Source organism: Crinia signifera, chromosome 3 (assembly GCF_055691185.1).
Source record: "Crinia signifera chromosome 3, ASM5569118v1, whole genome shotgun sequence".
Taxonomy (NCBI): Eukaryota; Metazoa; Chordata; class Amphibia; order Anura; family Myobatrachidae; genus Crinia; species Crinia signifera.
The window spans coordinates 176,457,049-176,474,764 of NC_139219.1; the positions used below are offsets into that span (position 1 = coordinate 176,457,049).

At 40.4% G+C, this 17,716-nt stretch overlaps 1 protein-coding gene across 2 annotated transcripts in view; it reads left to right on the top strand.

The window, feature by feature from the left end:
* The window catches only part of ASCC3 (activating signal cointegrator 1 complex subunit 3), a 718,547-nt gene that overhangs the window by 394,451 nt on the left and 306,380 nt on the right, over nt 1-17,716 (top strand). For both annotated transcript variants that reach the window (XM_083176983.1, XM_083176984.1), the window contains exon 14: nt 9,768-9,902. In XM_083176983.1, the coding sequence (XP_083033109.1) occupies nt 9,768-9,902 (135 nt within the window). The remainder of the gene's footprint in view (nt 1-9,767; nt 9,903-17,716) is intronic.

The following is a 17,716-nucleotide window of genomic DNA, read 5'->3' on the forward strand; positions in this document are numbered from 1 at the left end:
CCCCTTTCTTCTTTAACTCTATTGTGTACCTCTATTATCTACCTTTAATGGTCCACCTCCTTTTAATGTAGCTTTTACTACATGTCCAGTACATATTTTTAATTGTCATCTTAATAAATGTAATATTTTTTTAATTATTTAACACACCTTTTTTGCGCAATAATTAGGCGCCGCTGTCTTTTTATATTGCTATATACATTTTTGTAAGTAACATACCATTACTTTTTTCTAAAAGATTGGCTGACACCACCCACAAGTAAGGGAATATTATTGCTTGTATTACCTTTGAATCACAGGTGGCGCCACTCATCTAAGGCGAAAAAAAAAAAAAAAAATATATATATATATATAGGCAAGTGACTGTCACATTAAGTTAAAAAGGTTTAATATGAATATTCTAACATAGTAATTAATAAAAAAGGACAAATGAGGTTATACAGTATACTTATTTGACGGAGTCCCAAAAGGTGGATGAATACGGTCCCTGTTAAGTATCCAAATTGCAGATTATGAATTCCTGGGAGTCCATATACCTTGCAGGAGTAGGTTACGCTAGAGGGAGAGTTGTAATCCTCAATCATAGAGGCATCCTCACGATTATGCGATCATTACATCCAGTCTTTGAGCAGGTGGTGGTGTCCCAAATATAGCAGTTGTAGATGCAAGTTTAGTGGATTAAACCAGGAACCAGGTTTGAGAGCCGGCTTGGATAAGAGCTTGGAAACTCCAGTTTATCCTCAAAGTCCAATAGGTTAAAATCAGCAGGTGCTTCCTAACATGTTTCGTTGCTATCTAGCAACTTTATCAAAGGTATAGCAACTGTGTGCGGTCTGCGCTTTTATACCCCTGGACAGGAAGTGCACTTGACATAATTGATTAATTTACTCAATTGATTCATCAATTAAATAATATAGCAATACATCCTTCTCTATAATTAGCTTAAGACACTGTCTAGTATTTAACAATAATATAGGAGGCAGACCTATATGAAATAAAAATTTGTACATACATTCAAGGGATATAGACAAAGGTTAATCACGACACTCCATTTCCAGGTGTCGGAACGCATGCTGTGATGCGACTTCCGGTAAATGGAGCTCAAAAGGATGACCATTTCTGCCCACTGGGCGCTTTGTGTATATTGAGTAAGCATTATAGGAAGGAGGGGGATATGCTGTGTTTTCATCCATCAATCGGGCACAGTCCAACAGAAAAATCAGATTGCGTGTTAACTCACGCCTACATTGGGCGTAATTATGTAAATAGGCTAATTGATAAGAATTTAGTTTGCATACAATCCCATTGTTTTGGGAAATATAATTCTATACAAAGACTAAAAATACTGTACAAGCAACAGCAATTACTATGATGAATGGAAGACAATAAAACCATAATAAGGGAAAGAGAGGGAGGAAAGGGAGGGGAAGAAAAAGGGAGGGTTCATTCTAAAATTATATAGGAATATAGGTAAATGCTGGTGGGACAAGGTTGCATAGCACCAATAGGGGGTCTGACATCGTCCGATATCTTACTGTAATGTCATGTTTTAATTAATACATTTTATTGGTGTACTTTTATAGATGTCTCAGCACACGGCTATAAATCGAGCACTCTTCATGATATTAATCAATAATTGAGATGCTGCACTACAGTATGTCGTAAATATGTAACCAATTTGTATGCTGCAGGAATATCTACATCTCTGCATATTTCACTAGTATTGCATAAATATCTTCATCCCCGCATGTTAAGTCTGCAGGGGTACAGAAACGCATACAGTTCTCAATCCTAAATTTCTCATGTTTTTACAGAGTTTATATAAAGAGGTTTATAAGTCTCATATGTATAAACTTTTGTTATTTTTATATTATTTATAGTGGTTTTTAGTTTTTTTTTGAGGGGGGAGGAAGGTGGAAGAGGTGATGATGGAGTTTGGGGTTTGTCCATATTAGGTGGGGAACATGTACAGTCATATAGAAAGTTATTCTGAGGGGACACCATGTTAGATTATGTGCAAAGGGTTATGGCGTGACAAAACAGTGAGGTGTTCATGAGTTCACTTGTCAACATGTGAACCGCTTGAGGAAAGAAACTTTTTAGGCTTCTGGTGGGAATAACCCTGTAGCGTCTGCCTGATGGCAGCATGTTAAACAAGCCATGGCCAGGATGTAGTTGGTCCTTGACTATCTTCATTGCCCGCTTTTTTGCTCTGGACAGGTACAGGTCCTGGACAGAGGGAAGGTCTGTCCCGATTATCTACTCTGTAGTTCTGACTACCTTTTGGAGTCTGTATTTGTCTCTCTCGCTGGCAGAGCCGTACCAGACCAGTATTGAGGAGCACAGTACAGACTCTACAATTGCGGAGTAGAAGAGGAGCAGAAGCTTCTGTGGGATCAGAAGCTTCTGCTTCCAATGAGTGCATTCACAGCAACCCTGCAAGCTTAGCAGAGTCCTGTCAGGCCAGACCATAACACTCCTAATAACTGGCCTAGACCAGTTTATCAATGGAAGATATTTTGGGACTAGAAACAAGAAATAATATTTTTTGTCTTTAATGTTCCGGTACTTATGTATTATCTGGGCTCCCATGTTAAATGCACCCCATTTTTTCATACCCCTACTATCCAACTACGCATGGAGTTGATTTTATATAGTTGGCGAGCGCAGCGAGCCACCGTGCCCAAAGTGTGGCGAGCGGACGCGGTCTCATAAGAAAAACGGGAGCCCAGATATTACATAAGTACCAATGTTCCTATACGTCATGTCATGGTCCAGTATTTTGTCATTTCGTATATGTCATGCTCCAGTATTTTGTCATGTTGTATATTTCATGGTCCAGTATTTTATTACCATATGTCAGAACATTCACATTCTGTATAAGTTGTATAAGCAAAGATGACCAAACAAGGTGTTCAAAGCTATAGAAACGTAAGCTTGAAGCAGTGTGTAAACTGCAGACACAGAAACTGCGCAAATTCTCCCAGGGCAAACAGAATGGCCTACACCTTAATAGTATATATTACAAATCTGCCGAGAAATAATTCTTTATTAAACCCAAGTCCGTAGACCAGTTGTTATGGGTGTAAATACAAATGCCACCACCTTTCTTCTTGCAGGACTTCTTCTTGATGTCATATCGGCTCTAAACGGAGCCCTCCCAGGTAATTCAAATGGACAGACAGGATCACCTTTTTCCAGCCAGGTCTCATTGAATATTAGTATAGACACAGATATTTAATGGCTGATAACCGTTTATCCTCAGTCTAATCTCATCCATTTTATTTGGATGAGATCTCATATTGGCTAGAATAATACTAGGCAGAGAGGGTTTAAATGGCTGATAAATTTATTTTACCGAGGTGCCAGCTCTTTTACCCCTCTTCTGCTTCCTTAGCCTTCGAGGATTCCTCTGATGCAAAAAATAGTAAAGCTTCCCCTCCTGATTCCTAGCTCTTCCCTGGTATGCAGATCCACACCACTGACTTTTATAGCTCCTGTTTGCTTCCCTGGAGCTGGCTTCTGGAGCATCTGGGTGTTTGGCATCTATTGCATTATGCCCTGATGTTATCATTTCAGGACCCAGCAAGAGGTCTCAAGATGAATCAATTATCTAACTTAGGAAGCCACCGATATATCTTAAAAGGCTGCCGGGCGGGCCGCCAGTTTCACTGAGAACACCATCAGACAGGCCACCAATTCCACTGGGAAAGCTGCCAGTTAGACCACCGATTACCATGGTCCTCCTTCTACAAAATACCAGCTGGAGGATGTTGCAGCATGCATGCACTCCAGGCAGCCCCGTGCTCCAGCATTCAAAAACAGGAGCAGCCAGCCCAGCCTCATTTGCGAACATGAGTAATTCTTCAGTCACATGTCAGTGTGCTGCCTCTTACCCAGGATTTTATACAGGGGGAATCCAAACCCTGCTGATTGGTTCTTCCACAGTGCTTGCTGCTGATGTAACCATTTTTAATGACATCGACATGTTTTGCTGAGCCTGGATTTAACAGGGTTTAGTGTAAAGAGAGGCAACATGGGGGAAAAATGTGAATATAGTGCAGTGGAGTCTAAGCCATACAGTGTATGATCTGGTAAAATCCCTGTTTAGACCTGGGATTTTGTTCGGACATGGGCTATTAGACATCAGTCACCTGTATCCAGAGGTGGCTGCAGCGCCTACCAGGTAGTGCAGGGGAGACCACACAGCACATATATACATGCATGTAATATATGTGCTGGACTGATTCCCCCAGGATCGCCAGCCCTGTTTGCATTGGATGCCTCAGGGAGAAAAAGTGGTTGTTAAAACACAAACATGTCATGTACATGATTGGGGCATGTATCTGACATCAGATGGTTCAGTCCTCTTTGTAGACTGACATTTTTTCTGAACCACTAAACAGCAATTGTTACACAACTTCTTAAGAAGGTTATTTATGACCCTGACTGCATGACCAACTACAGACCGGTTTAAAATCTTTCCCTTTTTAGGAAAGGTTATTGAGAAAGTGATTGCAATTCACCTGCCAATGCATGATATTTATGGTTCATTCCTGTCAGGATTCAGGAGAAAACATACTGTAGCACTGAAACAGCATTGGTGTGTGTGCTGCATGCTCCTCTAATGCTAGATACAGAGGGTAATTCAATCTTAATCCTTCTTGATCTCTCTGCAGCATTTGACACTGTGAACCATGGAATTCTAATATAGCACCTGAAGATTTCTGTGAACTAGATGGCACAAAGAGTTTCTTCTTGAGAATACTCATCACCACCAGTGTCGCTGGCAATTGGTGTTACACAGGGTACTATACTATTTACCATTCTTTTCAGATGGAGCGCCTCTCAGCCAGCACCAGGGCTTGCCAGATTGACCCCGCTGACAAACCGGCAATCCATCTGACTCGAACGCGTGTTGCAGTTACAGTGCGGCGGGGGACGTGAACCCTGCCCGTCTCTGCTTCAGGGAGACGGACAGGGTTAGTGGGGGGGGGGGACAGGAAGGTGGGGGACAGTGTGAGACCAGCGGGGACCTGGAGCGAGCACCGTTGTAAGGGAACGTGCACGTCCTCTTCCGATTGGAGTTTGGGGATCCGACCTCCAGCCCCTGCAAGAATGACAGGTGCTCCATCTGTACATGCTAACACTGGGAAAAATATTCAGACGTCATGGCCTATTCTGCTATGAAGATGATACACAGTTGTACCTGTCTTTTGCTCCAGGAACTGAAAACTCAATAATAATCTTAAATGGCTGTCCGGCTGAGCTACATGAGTGGTGAGAGCCAGTTGGTAATGACAAAATAATGATAATAAACTGGTTCTTATGATAGGTCACAGAACATGACTAAAACATAGCCTACCAACAGGATTTGCACTTGGAGATTCAAAACTACAACCTGTAATCATGTAGAATCTTGATATTGTCCTAAATAGTGGATTGACTTAAACATAAGGTATCAGCCACAATCAAATCCTCATTCTTTCGTATAAGAAACATAGCCAGACTCAAGTACTTTTTTCCTTCATCAGATATGCCTAGAGGTTGTGTATGCATTAGGAACATAAAACCTAGACTACAACAATGCCCTCTACTTTGATCTCCCAGTGAAAGAACTGCACAACTTGCAGATGGTACAATGTAAATGTATCTATCCTTCATTCCTTTTTCCCTGGAAATGTAACAATGTAATGTGGGCTGGGTGAAATGAGGGAGATTGCTAGACTAATGAGGGAGAGAGGGCGATTGCTGCTATTTCAGGGAGTCTCCTGTAGAATGCAGGAGGGTTGGCAACTGCATTTTTATATTATTATTTCTCTTTTAGGAAAATTGCATGCACATAGAAATTAGGAATAGTGGTTGTCTTCCACCAAAATAAGATGGTCTCTTTGAAATGGTAAAGCAGCTGGGTATAATTGTACAATGATATTTAAAGTAAAATTTTCATTGTTAATTAATAAACAATTGAGTACTTTGTCATTACCAATTAAATGTCCCTTAAACTGCATTCAATCTTTTATATAAACACACCTCTGTATCGATTGTACTGATATTTTATATTTGTGTGCTATTCGTTTTATTGCTAGAAAATGCAAAGTGAATTAGTTACAGTATATGTTTACTAATGAAATACTGAAAACCCAGGTTCAAAACAGCCATCCAGAGATGTTATGCATTTCTCCTTTAAATACTATGGATAACAACAAAGTATTCAGTTCCTCTGTTTGTTTTCATGCATTGCCTTTGAGATTGTAAGGCTGTATTAAGGAAATGTCATTAGCAGCGAGAGATGACCTATGTTAGTGGGCACTGATTGCCAGATGCTTTCTCAAGTTATCCATGTGTGATTCAATTTTCCAATTAAAACCAAGACTCAGGCAAAACCAATTGTAGTGATCACCCTATTATGCAGTAAAGCCACTGGAATTGGCCAACATGCACATTATTTCATTATTTTTGAACTTTAACTTAAGTGTGTGTGTATATATTTATATGTGTGTCTGTGTATATATATATATATATATATAGATATATATAGATATATAGATATATGTTTTTGTGTATATATATATATATATATATATAATATACATATATAAGAAGTATATAAGTGCCCTCTAAGTTTGCACCATAAGAAATACACAATAGTAAAACATGAACATATTTATTCAAAGCATTGATGCATAGATTTCTTCTTCAGGTAAACATTTCACATGTAGTTCCAATATTTGATCCAACACCTGAATACAGTCAGTTCACAGATATAACCATAATGCATACGCTGCCCCTGCGCTTGCAGGAGCATTGAATACTGGCCAGAGGTGTTAGAGTAGAACCCATTGTTCCACCCTCCCCTCTCTTGATGCCAATGACTATTTTCAACTGGTCCACTGTTTTTGCTGCTTGATACATTAAGCCCTGTGTCCTTCGTGCCATTCAATAGTCACAAAGTAACTTGTATTCTAGATATTTTCTTGCAGTTTACAGTTAATAAGTAATGTATACTATTAATTTTTGCTCATCTGTAATGTTTTATACATTTGGGCTGTTAAAACAAGGTATGTGTATTATTTTTCATAGTAGACAAGATCTGTTTTTTTAAACATTTTAAAAGCATAAACAATGATTTTTTTTTACAGAGATACTGATCATAACAATGCATCCCATGTGTTCATTTTCTTCAAATCAATGGAATTCTGTAGATCTAAGAGAATAGTGATGCATAATTTTACTCATTGAGCATACGGCCTAAGAATCCAAAACAGTCTAGAAAGTACTTTATGCACAAAGTAAAAAAAACATTTTTTATACCTCATTAAACCAAACTGCAGTGCAAATTAAGCCATTGTTTACATCATTAAAACAAACCTCACTTTAAACCTTTTGAGAGTGTTTTTTTTTTCCTTTTTTTGTCTGAAATAGTTTTTGGTTTAATTTCTAAGCCGTCAAAACAGTTGCATTTTTTTTCTTGGCATTATGCATATTAGGGTAGCATGGACAATGTAATAATTAGCATTACTGCCTCACAGCACTGAGGTCATGGGTTCGATTCTCACCAAGGCTCTAACTGTGCGGAGTTTGTATATTCTGGGTTTATTCCAGGTACTCCGGTTTCCTCCCAAAATCCAAAATAAGTGAATTGACTCCCAACAAAATTAACCCTAGACTGTCTGTGTGTGCGAGAACATGTGGTAGGGAATATAGATTGTAAGCTCCACTGGGGCAGGGGCTGATATGAATGTTCAAATATTCTCTATAAAGCTCTGCTGATTTTGTTTGCGCTAAATAAATAACTGGTAGTAAATAAATATTTACCCCGGTACTCTAGTTTAAATATTTTTTTAGGAAAAATACAATAACTTTGGGGGTTATTGTGTAAAAAAAACAAAAACGAAATACAATAGTGCCCTTTTTCACAAAGAATAGATTGAATTTGCATTCCATCTATTCAAACTTTTTCCACGGAAGCGGACACTAATTTGAAAAATGTTGCATCCTTTTCCGCAAGATCATTCATTAGAATGATTACTTACAGTATAGGCAATTCTGTTTTCAGATTATGTGCTGTTTTTCATTTGGTTTCAAAACACAAAGATTTATGTATGGGCTTAATTTAGCTTGGATCGTAGTTTTGCGAGTAATCGCAAAACTACAACCCCTGGCCCTAGCATGCAGTGGGCCTCCCAGCACAGAGCATGCATGCTGGATATTTTGCACATTTCTTTCAGAGATCTTGGCACTCAAAGGGTTAATAAAAGGACTTTCATGATAAAAACTCTTTGGACATTGTGTTCTTCTACATTATTAAAATATGGACCTTTAATAACTGCAGGAATATATCCTCAATTATTGAGGTCTACTGTTGCCAATCTACTATTGTTTTGTGTATTTGTCCCCGACCTTTAAGGATATTTAGTGGTTAGGCTGCCTAGTGAGTGTAAGAGTTTTGGGTGATAAATTTACTTTTGTATGCACTTTCTTGCTAATACACATTATTGATTTTTACCAAAGTCTTCGAGTGCCGCTGTAATTTTGTGCATATATATATATATATATATATATATATATATATATTTATGGAACAATAGACAGGCACAGAATCCACAGTGTCTAAGCAAGTTTAGCTGTGCTGGGTGCCCTCACATAAAGACGTGTACAGCAGGCGGAGGCTCGTCACTCTCAGCTCAATGAAGACACGTACAATAGTTAAAGTAAAGCAATTACTTTACTTTGACCATTGTACATGTCTTTATTGAGCTGAGAGTGCCGCTCCTCCGCCTGCTATGTGTGTGTGTGTGTGTGTGTGTATATATATATATATATATATATATATATATATATATATATATATATATATATATATATGTGTGGTGGGCAACGATTAAAATGTATTAATTGCGGTTAATAGCATGACATTTTTGCGATTAACTGTGATTAATCGCACTGATAGGTGCTGCTTACCTAAAATGTTGTTGCAAGTGGTTCCATGCTCATTGGTAGGGGGATAACATGCTTGTTGCCAAGGGGAATTGTAAGCTCATTTCCATGGGTTCAATTCTTGTTGCCCGGGGTTACATTCTCATTGCCAGGGGAGTTTAGGAGCTTGTTGCCAGGGGGTTTATGAACTCGTTGCCAGGGGGGTTTATGTGCTAGTTTCCAGGGGTCTAAGTGCTGCTTGCCTTCTGTGTTTACGTGGTCTTGCCATGGGATTACTAGCTCATTGCTATTGGTTGCCGGGCCACAGCACTCCCAGAATCCACACTTATGGGTAGCGCTGGGTGCTCTGCACTCCCCTGACATACGCTAGAGGTGAAGGATCACCTCTAGTGTCTATCTCCTTTACAGCGGTGGGCATTTTTGGATGGGCACAGGGTCTCCGTCTGTGGTGCAGTTTCCCCTGCCAGCCCCATCTCCCGTTTCCCGATGCAGCGGATGAGCCAAGACTGTGTGCGGATGAGCCAAGACTGTGCACGGCACCCTGCTATCCTGGGCGCAGGATCTCTAATGCTGTCAGAGGCTCTACTCCTTTGACCTTTTAGGAACACCTCTTAATAATTGTATCCTCAATTAAATAAACATATTTGACTCCTGTGATGTACAAAGTATTGTAATCATCATGCAAAATCTGGCGCTTTTAAAACTCTGCTGAATTTGTGCTTGCAGTTATACTAATTGGATGTACTTTTATAATTAGTGCCTGTAAAATAACTATATGCATGTTTCAGTTTTATTTCACTTATTTCTGTGTTTTCTTTTCATTTGTGAAGGTAATGGTTTTTGTTCATGCCAGAAATTCCACTGTACGGACGGCAATGGCCTTGAGAGAGTTAGCAAAAAACAATGGCCACATTTTATATTTCTTGCCAAACCAAGGACCCGATTATGGTCATGCTGAAAAGCAGGTAAGAGCTGATTTATCCACCTTTACCTTGTTCTTGAACTTGTCAGACCTACAAAAGATGTTCACAAGAGAAAAACATGAGTTTGTTAGTGTAACATTTCAACTATATCCATTTGTGGGGAAGTGTGGAACAAACAGGCACTAGTTTTTCAGTGTGTTTTTTTTTTTCTTTAAATGTTCCTGGTTTGTAGAGAATGTGCTTTCATTTTAGATGTTGCAATTAGCAGGGGGCTTCATGCCCTACTTAGTGCCACTTGTATCTCCAGTCTGATTAAAGATTGAGTGTATTTCCTTATCTCTCTTGCCAATTTAGTCATATAAGCATGTTAATGTAAAATTACATATTTAGCAAGAAAGCTTATTAACCATTTTAACATAGTCAACACATTTTATGTAACTTTTGAGTGCAGCAGTGTGTTTTTTTTTTTAGAAGGGTGCACTTTTTAAAAATAGTTTTACTTATTAATGAAAAATTATCTTTGCCTACTAGTAATAAAAAATTGAAAAGCACATGAATGGGTCAGTTTATATTGTAGTACGAGAATGTGTCACATTCACACAGTGGACATAGTTATGTATCATTTGGGAACTTGTGCTTTTTTTTTTTAGTTTTTGTTTTTTATTCCCCTTTGACCTAATGTCAAATGACAACATCCAATTTACAGCAGTATCCAATTAGCCTTTGTAATTTTCTATGTTATTATCCCAAATACAGACACTTATCAGGGGTTTTGGATACTAAATCTCCTATAAGAAGGCTTCTTTGCCGCAATCTTCTTTGCCACAATCCCTGCAGTGAAAATCTATAGATCCATGGGTTTTCCTGGAACCTATGTGTTGTAATATAGCGTCATTTGTTGCATGAAGAAAATTAACAGGTTATAATTGGCAAGCCCAATAATGACCACCGTTTTAATTAGGGATACGGTCACTAGGTCTACAGCAGGATGTTCGACAAGCATTAGGTTGACAGGCATTTAGGTTGACATAAGCATTATGTCGACATGGGGTTTTTCACATATTTTCTGTTTTGGAGCCGACCTGTGCCAAAAGGCGGCATTTCATGCCCTACTAACCACTGGGGTGTGGTGGGAAAATAAAATAGTGTGCCGAACGTAGTGAGCACAGCGAGCCATGCGAGGGGACACGGTGCTACATTTCAGTGTCCATGTAGACTGTGTAGAAATTCGGTACAAAAAGATGTGAAAACCCCTATGTCAATCTTTTGACTGTCGACCTTCCCCATGTCGACATAATGCTTGTGTCCACCTAATGACCCTGTCAACCAAACCCATGTTGACCTTTCTGCATGTCAACCTAATGGTGTCGACCATATGCTTTTTGACCATCCTGCTGTATACCCAATGACCCATACCCTTTTATTGTGTTGTAATAATACCTACCTTAGTCTACTTGCAGATATTTATAAACCTATAAGTAGTATTATCACTCTTCATGATGGTAAATGTAAATACCTATGTATTACAACAGATGTAGTTTGAGCATCCAGAGAGAAAGTATTAGATTCATATACGGCAATGTGTCTTCTATAGAATGAAGCTATAAATTGCTACTATTAGAAACATGCGAACACCGTGGTGAGAACGTAAATCTTGCAAAGTTCCTCATATACCCCTTTCCCACTGCAGGCTTTACACGTGTAAATGCCGTTTTTTTAGCCTTTTTAAACGGCTAGAGCTGCAGTGGGAAAGCTCCAGGTTGCTTTACACGGGTAACAAATACCGGTTTTTGTTACCCGTGTAAAAAGCAGTGTTTTTACCGTGTAATAGCCGTTTTTTCGGCAGTGGGAAAGGGGTAGCCCTTTACCCGTTAAAAAAAAAACCGGCATGGGGTCCCCCCCCACTGCCGAAACCAGCACCAGGCTGAAGGAGCCGGGGCTGGTAATAAAAAATCAGGAAACCCGACAAATAGGGGTTCCCTGATTTTTTACAACCAGCCCCAGGCTCCAGGTCCGGGGCTGGTTCCCAAAATACGGGGGACAAAATGACTAGGGGTCCCCCGTATTTTAAGAACCAGCCCCAGGCACAACCAGCCAGCAGGGTAATGCCACAGCCGGGGGACACTTATGATATAAGTTCCCGCGGCCAAAGCATTAACCCTACCGACCAGTCAGCCTGGCCAGGGGCCCTGGGGGAGTGGGGACCCCCCCAATAAAGGGGTCCCCCCCCTCCAGGACTTACCTGACCAGGCTGAAGCCTGGTGCTGTCCCCGGTGACCCTGGAGCGGTGGTCACCGGGCTGATGGTATTGTGTAAAAAATAGAATAAAAACCATTGTCTTTTACTGGTGAACTATGAGTCCCAGCAAGCCTCCCCCGCAAGCTGGGACTTGGAGAACCACAAGTCCCAGCCTGCGGGGCATTAAAGGGCCCGCTGGGTCTTGTAGTTCCACAGTAAAAGAAAGAGTTAAATAAACACACTGACACACGTGAAAAATAAAAGTTTAATACATACATAACACATACATACTGATACTTACCTATCTTGAGCCCGTAGGTAGCCCTGGTCCTGATGTCCTGGTCCGTGTCGGCGTCTGTATCCAGTCGGCATCCCTGTCGGCGACGGCGTCGGCGGTCCGGAGTCCGAAGAAATCCATTTGGGAAGCTGTGGAAGGAAATCCTACTCACCTGTCCCAGCGCGACGTAGTCCAGGTAAGGTCTTTGCAAAAAAAACAAACCGACACCCGAACCAGACCGGACTGACGGAAACGCACGTGTGTTTGTTTACATCGTGCGGCTCCGCCTCCCGAATGCCGCTATTGGCCGCCTTGCGGCCTAGCGGCTCCTGATTGGCCGCTAGGCCGCAAGGCGGCCAATAGCGGCATTCGGGGGCGGAGCCGCACGATGTAAACACACCGTGTGGCTCTCTGCCTGTCCGCTTGGTTCGGGTGTTCGGTTTGTTTTTTTTGCAAAGACCTTACCTGGACTACGTCGCGCTGGGACAGGTGAGTAGGATTTCCTTCCACAGCTTCCCAAATGGATTTCTTCGGACTCCGGACCGCCGACGCCGTCGCCGACAGGGATGCCGACTGGATACAGACGCCGACACGGACCAGGACATCAGGACCAGGGCTACCTACGGGCTCAAGATAGGTAAGTATCAGTATGTATGTGTTATGTATGTATTAAACTTTTATTTTTCACGTGTGTCAGTGTGTTTATTTAACTCTTTCTTTTACTGTGGAACTACAAGACCCAGCGGGCCCTTTAATGCCCCGCAGGCTGGGACTTGTGGTTCTCCAAGTCCCAGCTTGCGGGGGAGGCTTGCTGGGACTCATAGTTCACCAGTAAAAGACAATGGTTTTTATTCTATTTTTTACACAATACCATCAGCCCGGTGACCACCGCTCCAGGGTCACCGGGGACAGCACCAGGCTTCAGCCTGGTCAGGTAAGTCCTGGAGGGGGGGGACCCCTTTATTGGGGGGGTCCCCACTCCCCCAGGGCCCCTGGCCAGGCTGACTGGTCGGTAGGGTTAATGCTTTGGCCGCGGGAACTTATATTATAAGTGTCCCCCGGCTGTGGCATTACCCTGCTGGCTGGTTGTGCCTGGGGCTGGTTCTTAAAATACGGGGGACCCCTAGTCATTTTGTCCCCCGTATTTGGGAACCAGCCCCGGACCTGGAGCCTGGGGCTGGTTGTAAAAAATCAGGGAACCCCTATTTGTCGGGTTTCCTGATTTTTTATTACCAGCCCCGGCTCCTTCAGCCTGGTGCTGGTTTCGGCAGTGGGGGGGACCCCACGCCGTTTTTTTTTTTTAAATTCTCCCCCCCCCCCCTATCTTTACACTGCTTAAACGGGTTTTTAAACGGGTAAGTGTGAATGTGACAAAAACAGCTTTTAAACGGTAATTTACCGTTTAAAAGCTGCAGTGGGAAAGAGTCTTTATGGCTCTTACCCGTTTAAAGACCCGTTTAAAAAAAACGGGTCTTTACCCGTGTAGGCAGTGGGAAAGCAGCATAAGTGAGATGGACTTTTACATAGGGCTATTGAAATCCATGAGCCAATCATTTAATATAGAACACCTGTGCAAACAGAGCAGACCAGCATTTAAAGCCGGCTCAGCAGAAGGAACCTCATTCCTGGTTTGAAAAAGCCACCCCAGAGTGCGGAGAAACGTGTTCCATAATGAGCACCTCCGTTACCCGGCGAATCATCTCCATACCGCCAGAGCCGATTTCTCCTCCTGGTGAAAGTGCACAGCTACCCGTCGGATGCTGTGGCAGAGCGCTGTACGGAGTGTGCAGAAGATATTAAGCCGCGGCAAGGAGACGGCTTGTACTAGAGCAACCCACCCAGCTGGTAATCACACAGAGGGTCAGTCGAGGGAACGTGATGGAGCGGGCACTGTGGCTCAACACACACTGCCATTTTGGTGTGAGCCCTGCAAAGCGGTAAGAGACACTTACAACGCCTATATACGAATAATGCCGCAAAGTTTATGACTTTTCTCATTTCCTTTATCCTAATGGGTGCCTGTGCAATATCACCTATAAAAAGACATTGCAATACTGTGGATCTGACAGTGTGTACACTGATCGCTAAATTGGATGATCCATGGTTTAAAGGATATCAGACCTACAATTAAGGAGCAACAAAGCTTGTCCTACAAAAAGCTAAACCTAGCTCCAAAAGGATAAAGGTTTTTATGCAATATAAGATTATCTTTAACATTGAGCCCATTGTGTGTTTATAAACATATACTGATTGTATATGAATGCAGTTTTATTTAATGTATTGTTTTTAAGTGTGTTTCTTTTTGGTTTGTTTTTTAATAAATTGTATATCTTCTTGTGCACCTTTTGAGCGCCCCACGTTCTTTTTTTTCTTGTACTTTTGTGTGGAGGCTAGCAATCCTCCTACGTGGTGGCTGCAGGGTGACAAGTTACACCATTATAGCCTCTAGCGCCAAAGACAAACTTGTCTCTACTTGAGCATCCAGAGACTCTGGATTGTTTGGCTGAAGGTGCCTAGTAGAATAGTGTTAGTTGCAGAAACAAAAAGTATTTTGCATGTGTTTGTATCACTTTAGTAAATCTGTGAGCCTTTAATATGTGCTATATATAATATTTATTTTTATATCAAGCTGGAAGACGAGACTAATGTTGTGATTGTTAAGCCTTTGAGGATATGTTGCTGAAGCAGGTAATTGCAGTCAGTGCTTGTGATGCTTCTGTGCGTCTGTGTCTTTAATTTAGTTATTTCCCATGGGAAATGGCAGGTTTTCACTTAGCAAGAAAACATGATCAGTACATGGAAATATATGCATAATTCTGTGACTTTTTCATGCAAGTTAGCAGAAAAAAATAAAAATTTAATTTTGGCTTTTTCATTTGGAAAATAGTTTTAATTTTTATCCATTAGACGGGCAATTAGTATTGAAACTAAGCTGCATACATTTCAGCTTCATATTTATTCCTAGCAAATTAAAACCTTCCTGTTTACATCATTACACATGTCAAGTAAGTTTTTGAAAACTGCCTGTCAAAAATATATACTGTATAAAAGTGTCCTCTGTCATTAAATGGAATTTTGAAATTTGAGCTTGAGAAGGGGACAGATGTTTGTTTTCAGTGTTGTATTTTTGATTTTTTTGTGTGTGTGTGTGTGTGTGTGTGTGTCTTCAGGTGATTAAAACCAAGAGATTTTTTTTAAATGTTTATAGATGTTGCATTGTTCACAAAGAAATCAGTGGTTACCAAAATCATTCTTTAATGATATACAGAGAAAATTCCAGACAGGATTTTGATGTGTCAATTGATAAATAAACAATAGTGTAACAAACTGTCAAAAATGCTTCAAAGATATTTTCCAAAATATTTAGACAAGGATACAATAATATACAAATGAATATCAATATGCATTCAAAAAAAATGTACTGTTCTTCAAACCTACACTGATACAATTGAGTAAATATTGTAGTCTTACGTAAAACTGAAATAGTATATACCCCTACATATTCACAAAATAGAAATATTATTACAATTCTTTAGAAAAAGTGAGTTTTTCTTGAGTTCCATTATTGTTTTGTTTTATTTAACACATTTTTATTGATGCATATGACATCATAATAAATAAGGTGTTATTCCAGTGTATTCAGACCACCTCAATAGTGTGGATAAGGGTAGCACTGCTTGGTTTCTGAGGATAAATAACAAGGATATGGTCATTAGGTCGACACCTATTTAGGTCGACCGCTAAATCTCCACATGTCTTAGGTCAACATGGATGGAAGAAGCTCGACCTGGTCAAAATGTCGACATGAGTTTTTCACCTTTTTTTGTGCCGACAGGCAGTATTACATTTTCTACCATCCACTATGGCAGTGGTTCCCAACCCTGGTCCTCAAGTACCCCCAACAGTGCATGTTTTGCAGGTCTCCACACAGAATCAGTGAAATTAATTAGCTCCACCTGTGGATCTTTTAAAATGTGCCTGAATAAATTGTGCACCTGCCGGGTGACCTGGAAAACGTGCACTGTTGGGGGTACTTGAGGACCAGGGTTGGGAACCACTGCACTACAGCATGGTGGGAGAATAAAATTGTGTGCCTGACGCATGGGGAGCATATCAAGCCATGTGAGTGGACACGGTACACTTAGACAGTGTCCATGCTGACTATGTCGACATTCGGGACAAAAATGTGAACTCACGTCGACATTTTGACAGTCGACCCAATGTTTGTGTTGACCTTCCAGTCATGTCGACCTTAGGCATGTCAACATATTTTTGTGTTGACCTAAGTCATGGAAACCTTTAGTGGTCAACCTAATGCATGTTGACCTAATATTGATTGACCTAATGACCCATAACCAAATAACATTGGTGAGGGACACTGATTTGAATACAGAAGAAAATTTTATCATTTGTATTATTAACCATATTAAATTATGAGTGGCAGATTACCAACAGTTACAAAAATCTAGATGGAAGACAAAGTATTTTGGTTTTGTATATACTGTACACACAATAACTTTCCCAACTTCAAAAAATTGTTCTACTTGTTTTCTCCTTTTCAAGATTTTTTCTTTTTTTTTTTTTTTTTAATCTAAAGTGTATTTTTTCCTAATAAGAGTAATTGCTGTCTTTTGTAATTTGTTTTTGTCTTTTCTGTAAATGGTGTATAACAAATAAAAATTTTGTATGCATCTTTTAGCCAAATATTACCAAGGGGAATGCCTTATATCTGCTTCACTAGAGCAACATTTTACATATTTCACTGAATTATTTAGCTCCATAAGAAATTGCCTACATAAGAATAAACATGTTTCATGTATTATGTTTAGATAAATTTTCTTTTTACATACTAGATGTCTTAGTCTTAAATGATTGGGGCAGCACTATTGGCTTTGTATGTAGCATTACTGGCTCTAGATGAGGTACAACCTTATCTACAGTACTGTGTTCAGTTCTGGAGGCCATATCTCCAGAAGGATATAAATACATTAGCAGTGGCAAACGCAGGATTTTCAGAAGGGGGTTTCCAGAGGGGCGGAGCAAAGCACGGAGATGGACACTTAGGTGAACCAGTATATGCCGGGTCAGTTAAAGTACACACACACACACACACACACACATACATATATATATATATATATATATATATATATATATATATATATATATATATATATATATACATGCAGACGGCGGCACTCACCCAAAATCAATTCTCAGAAGCAGTGGTATGACCAACGTTTCGAACCTTTTATTTAGCGGTTCTTCATCAGGATAACGTTATCCTGATGAAGAACCGCTAAATAAAAGGTTTGAAACGTTGGTCATACCACTGCTTCTG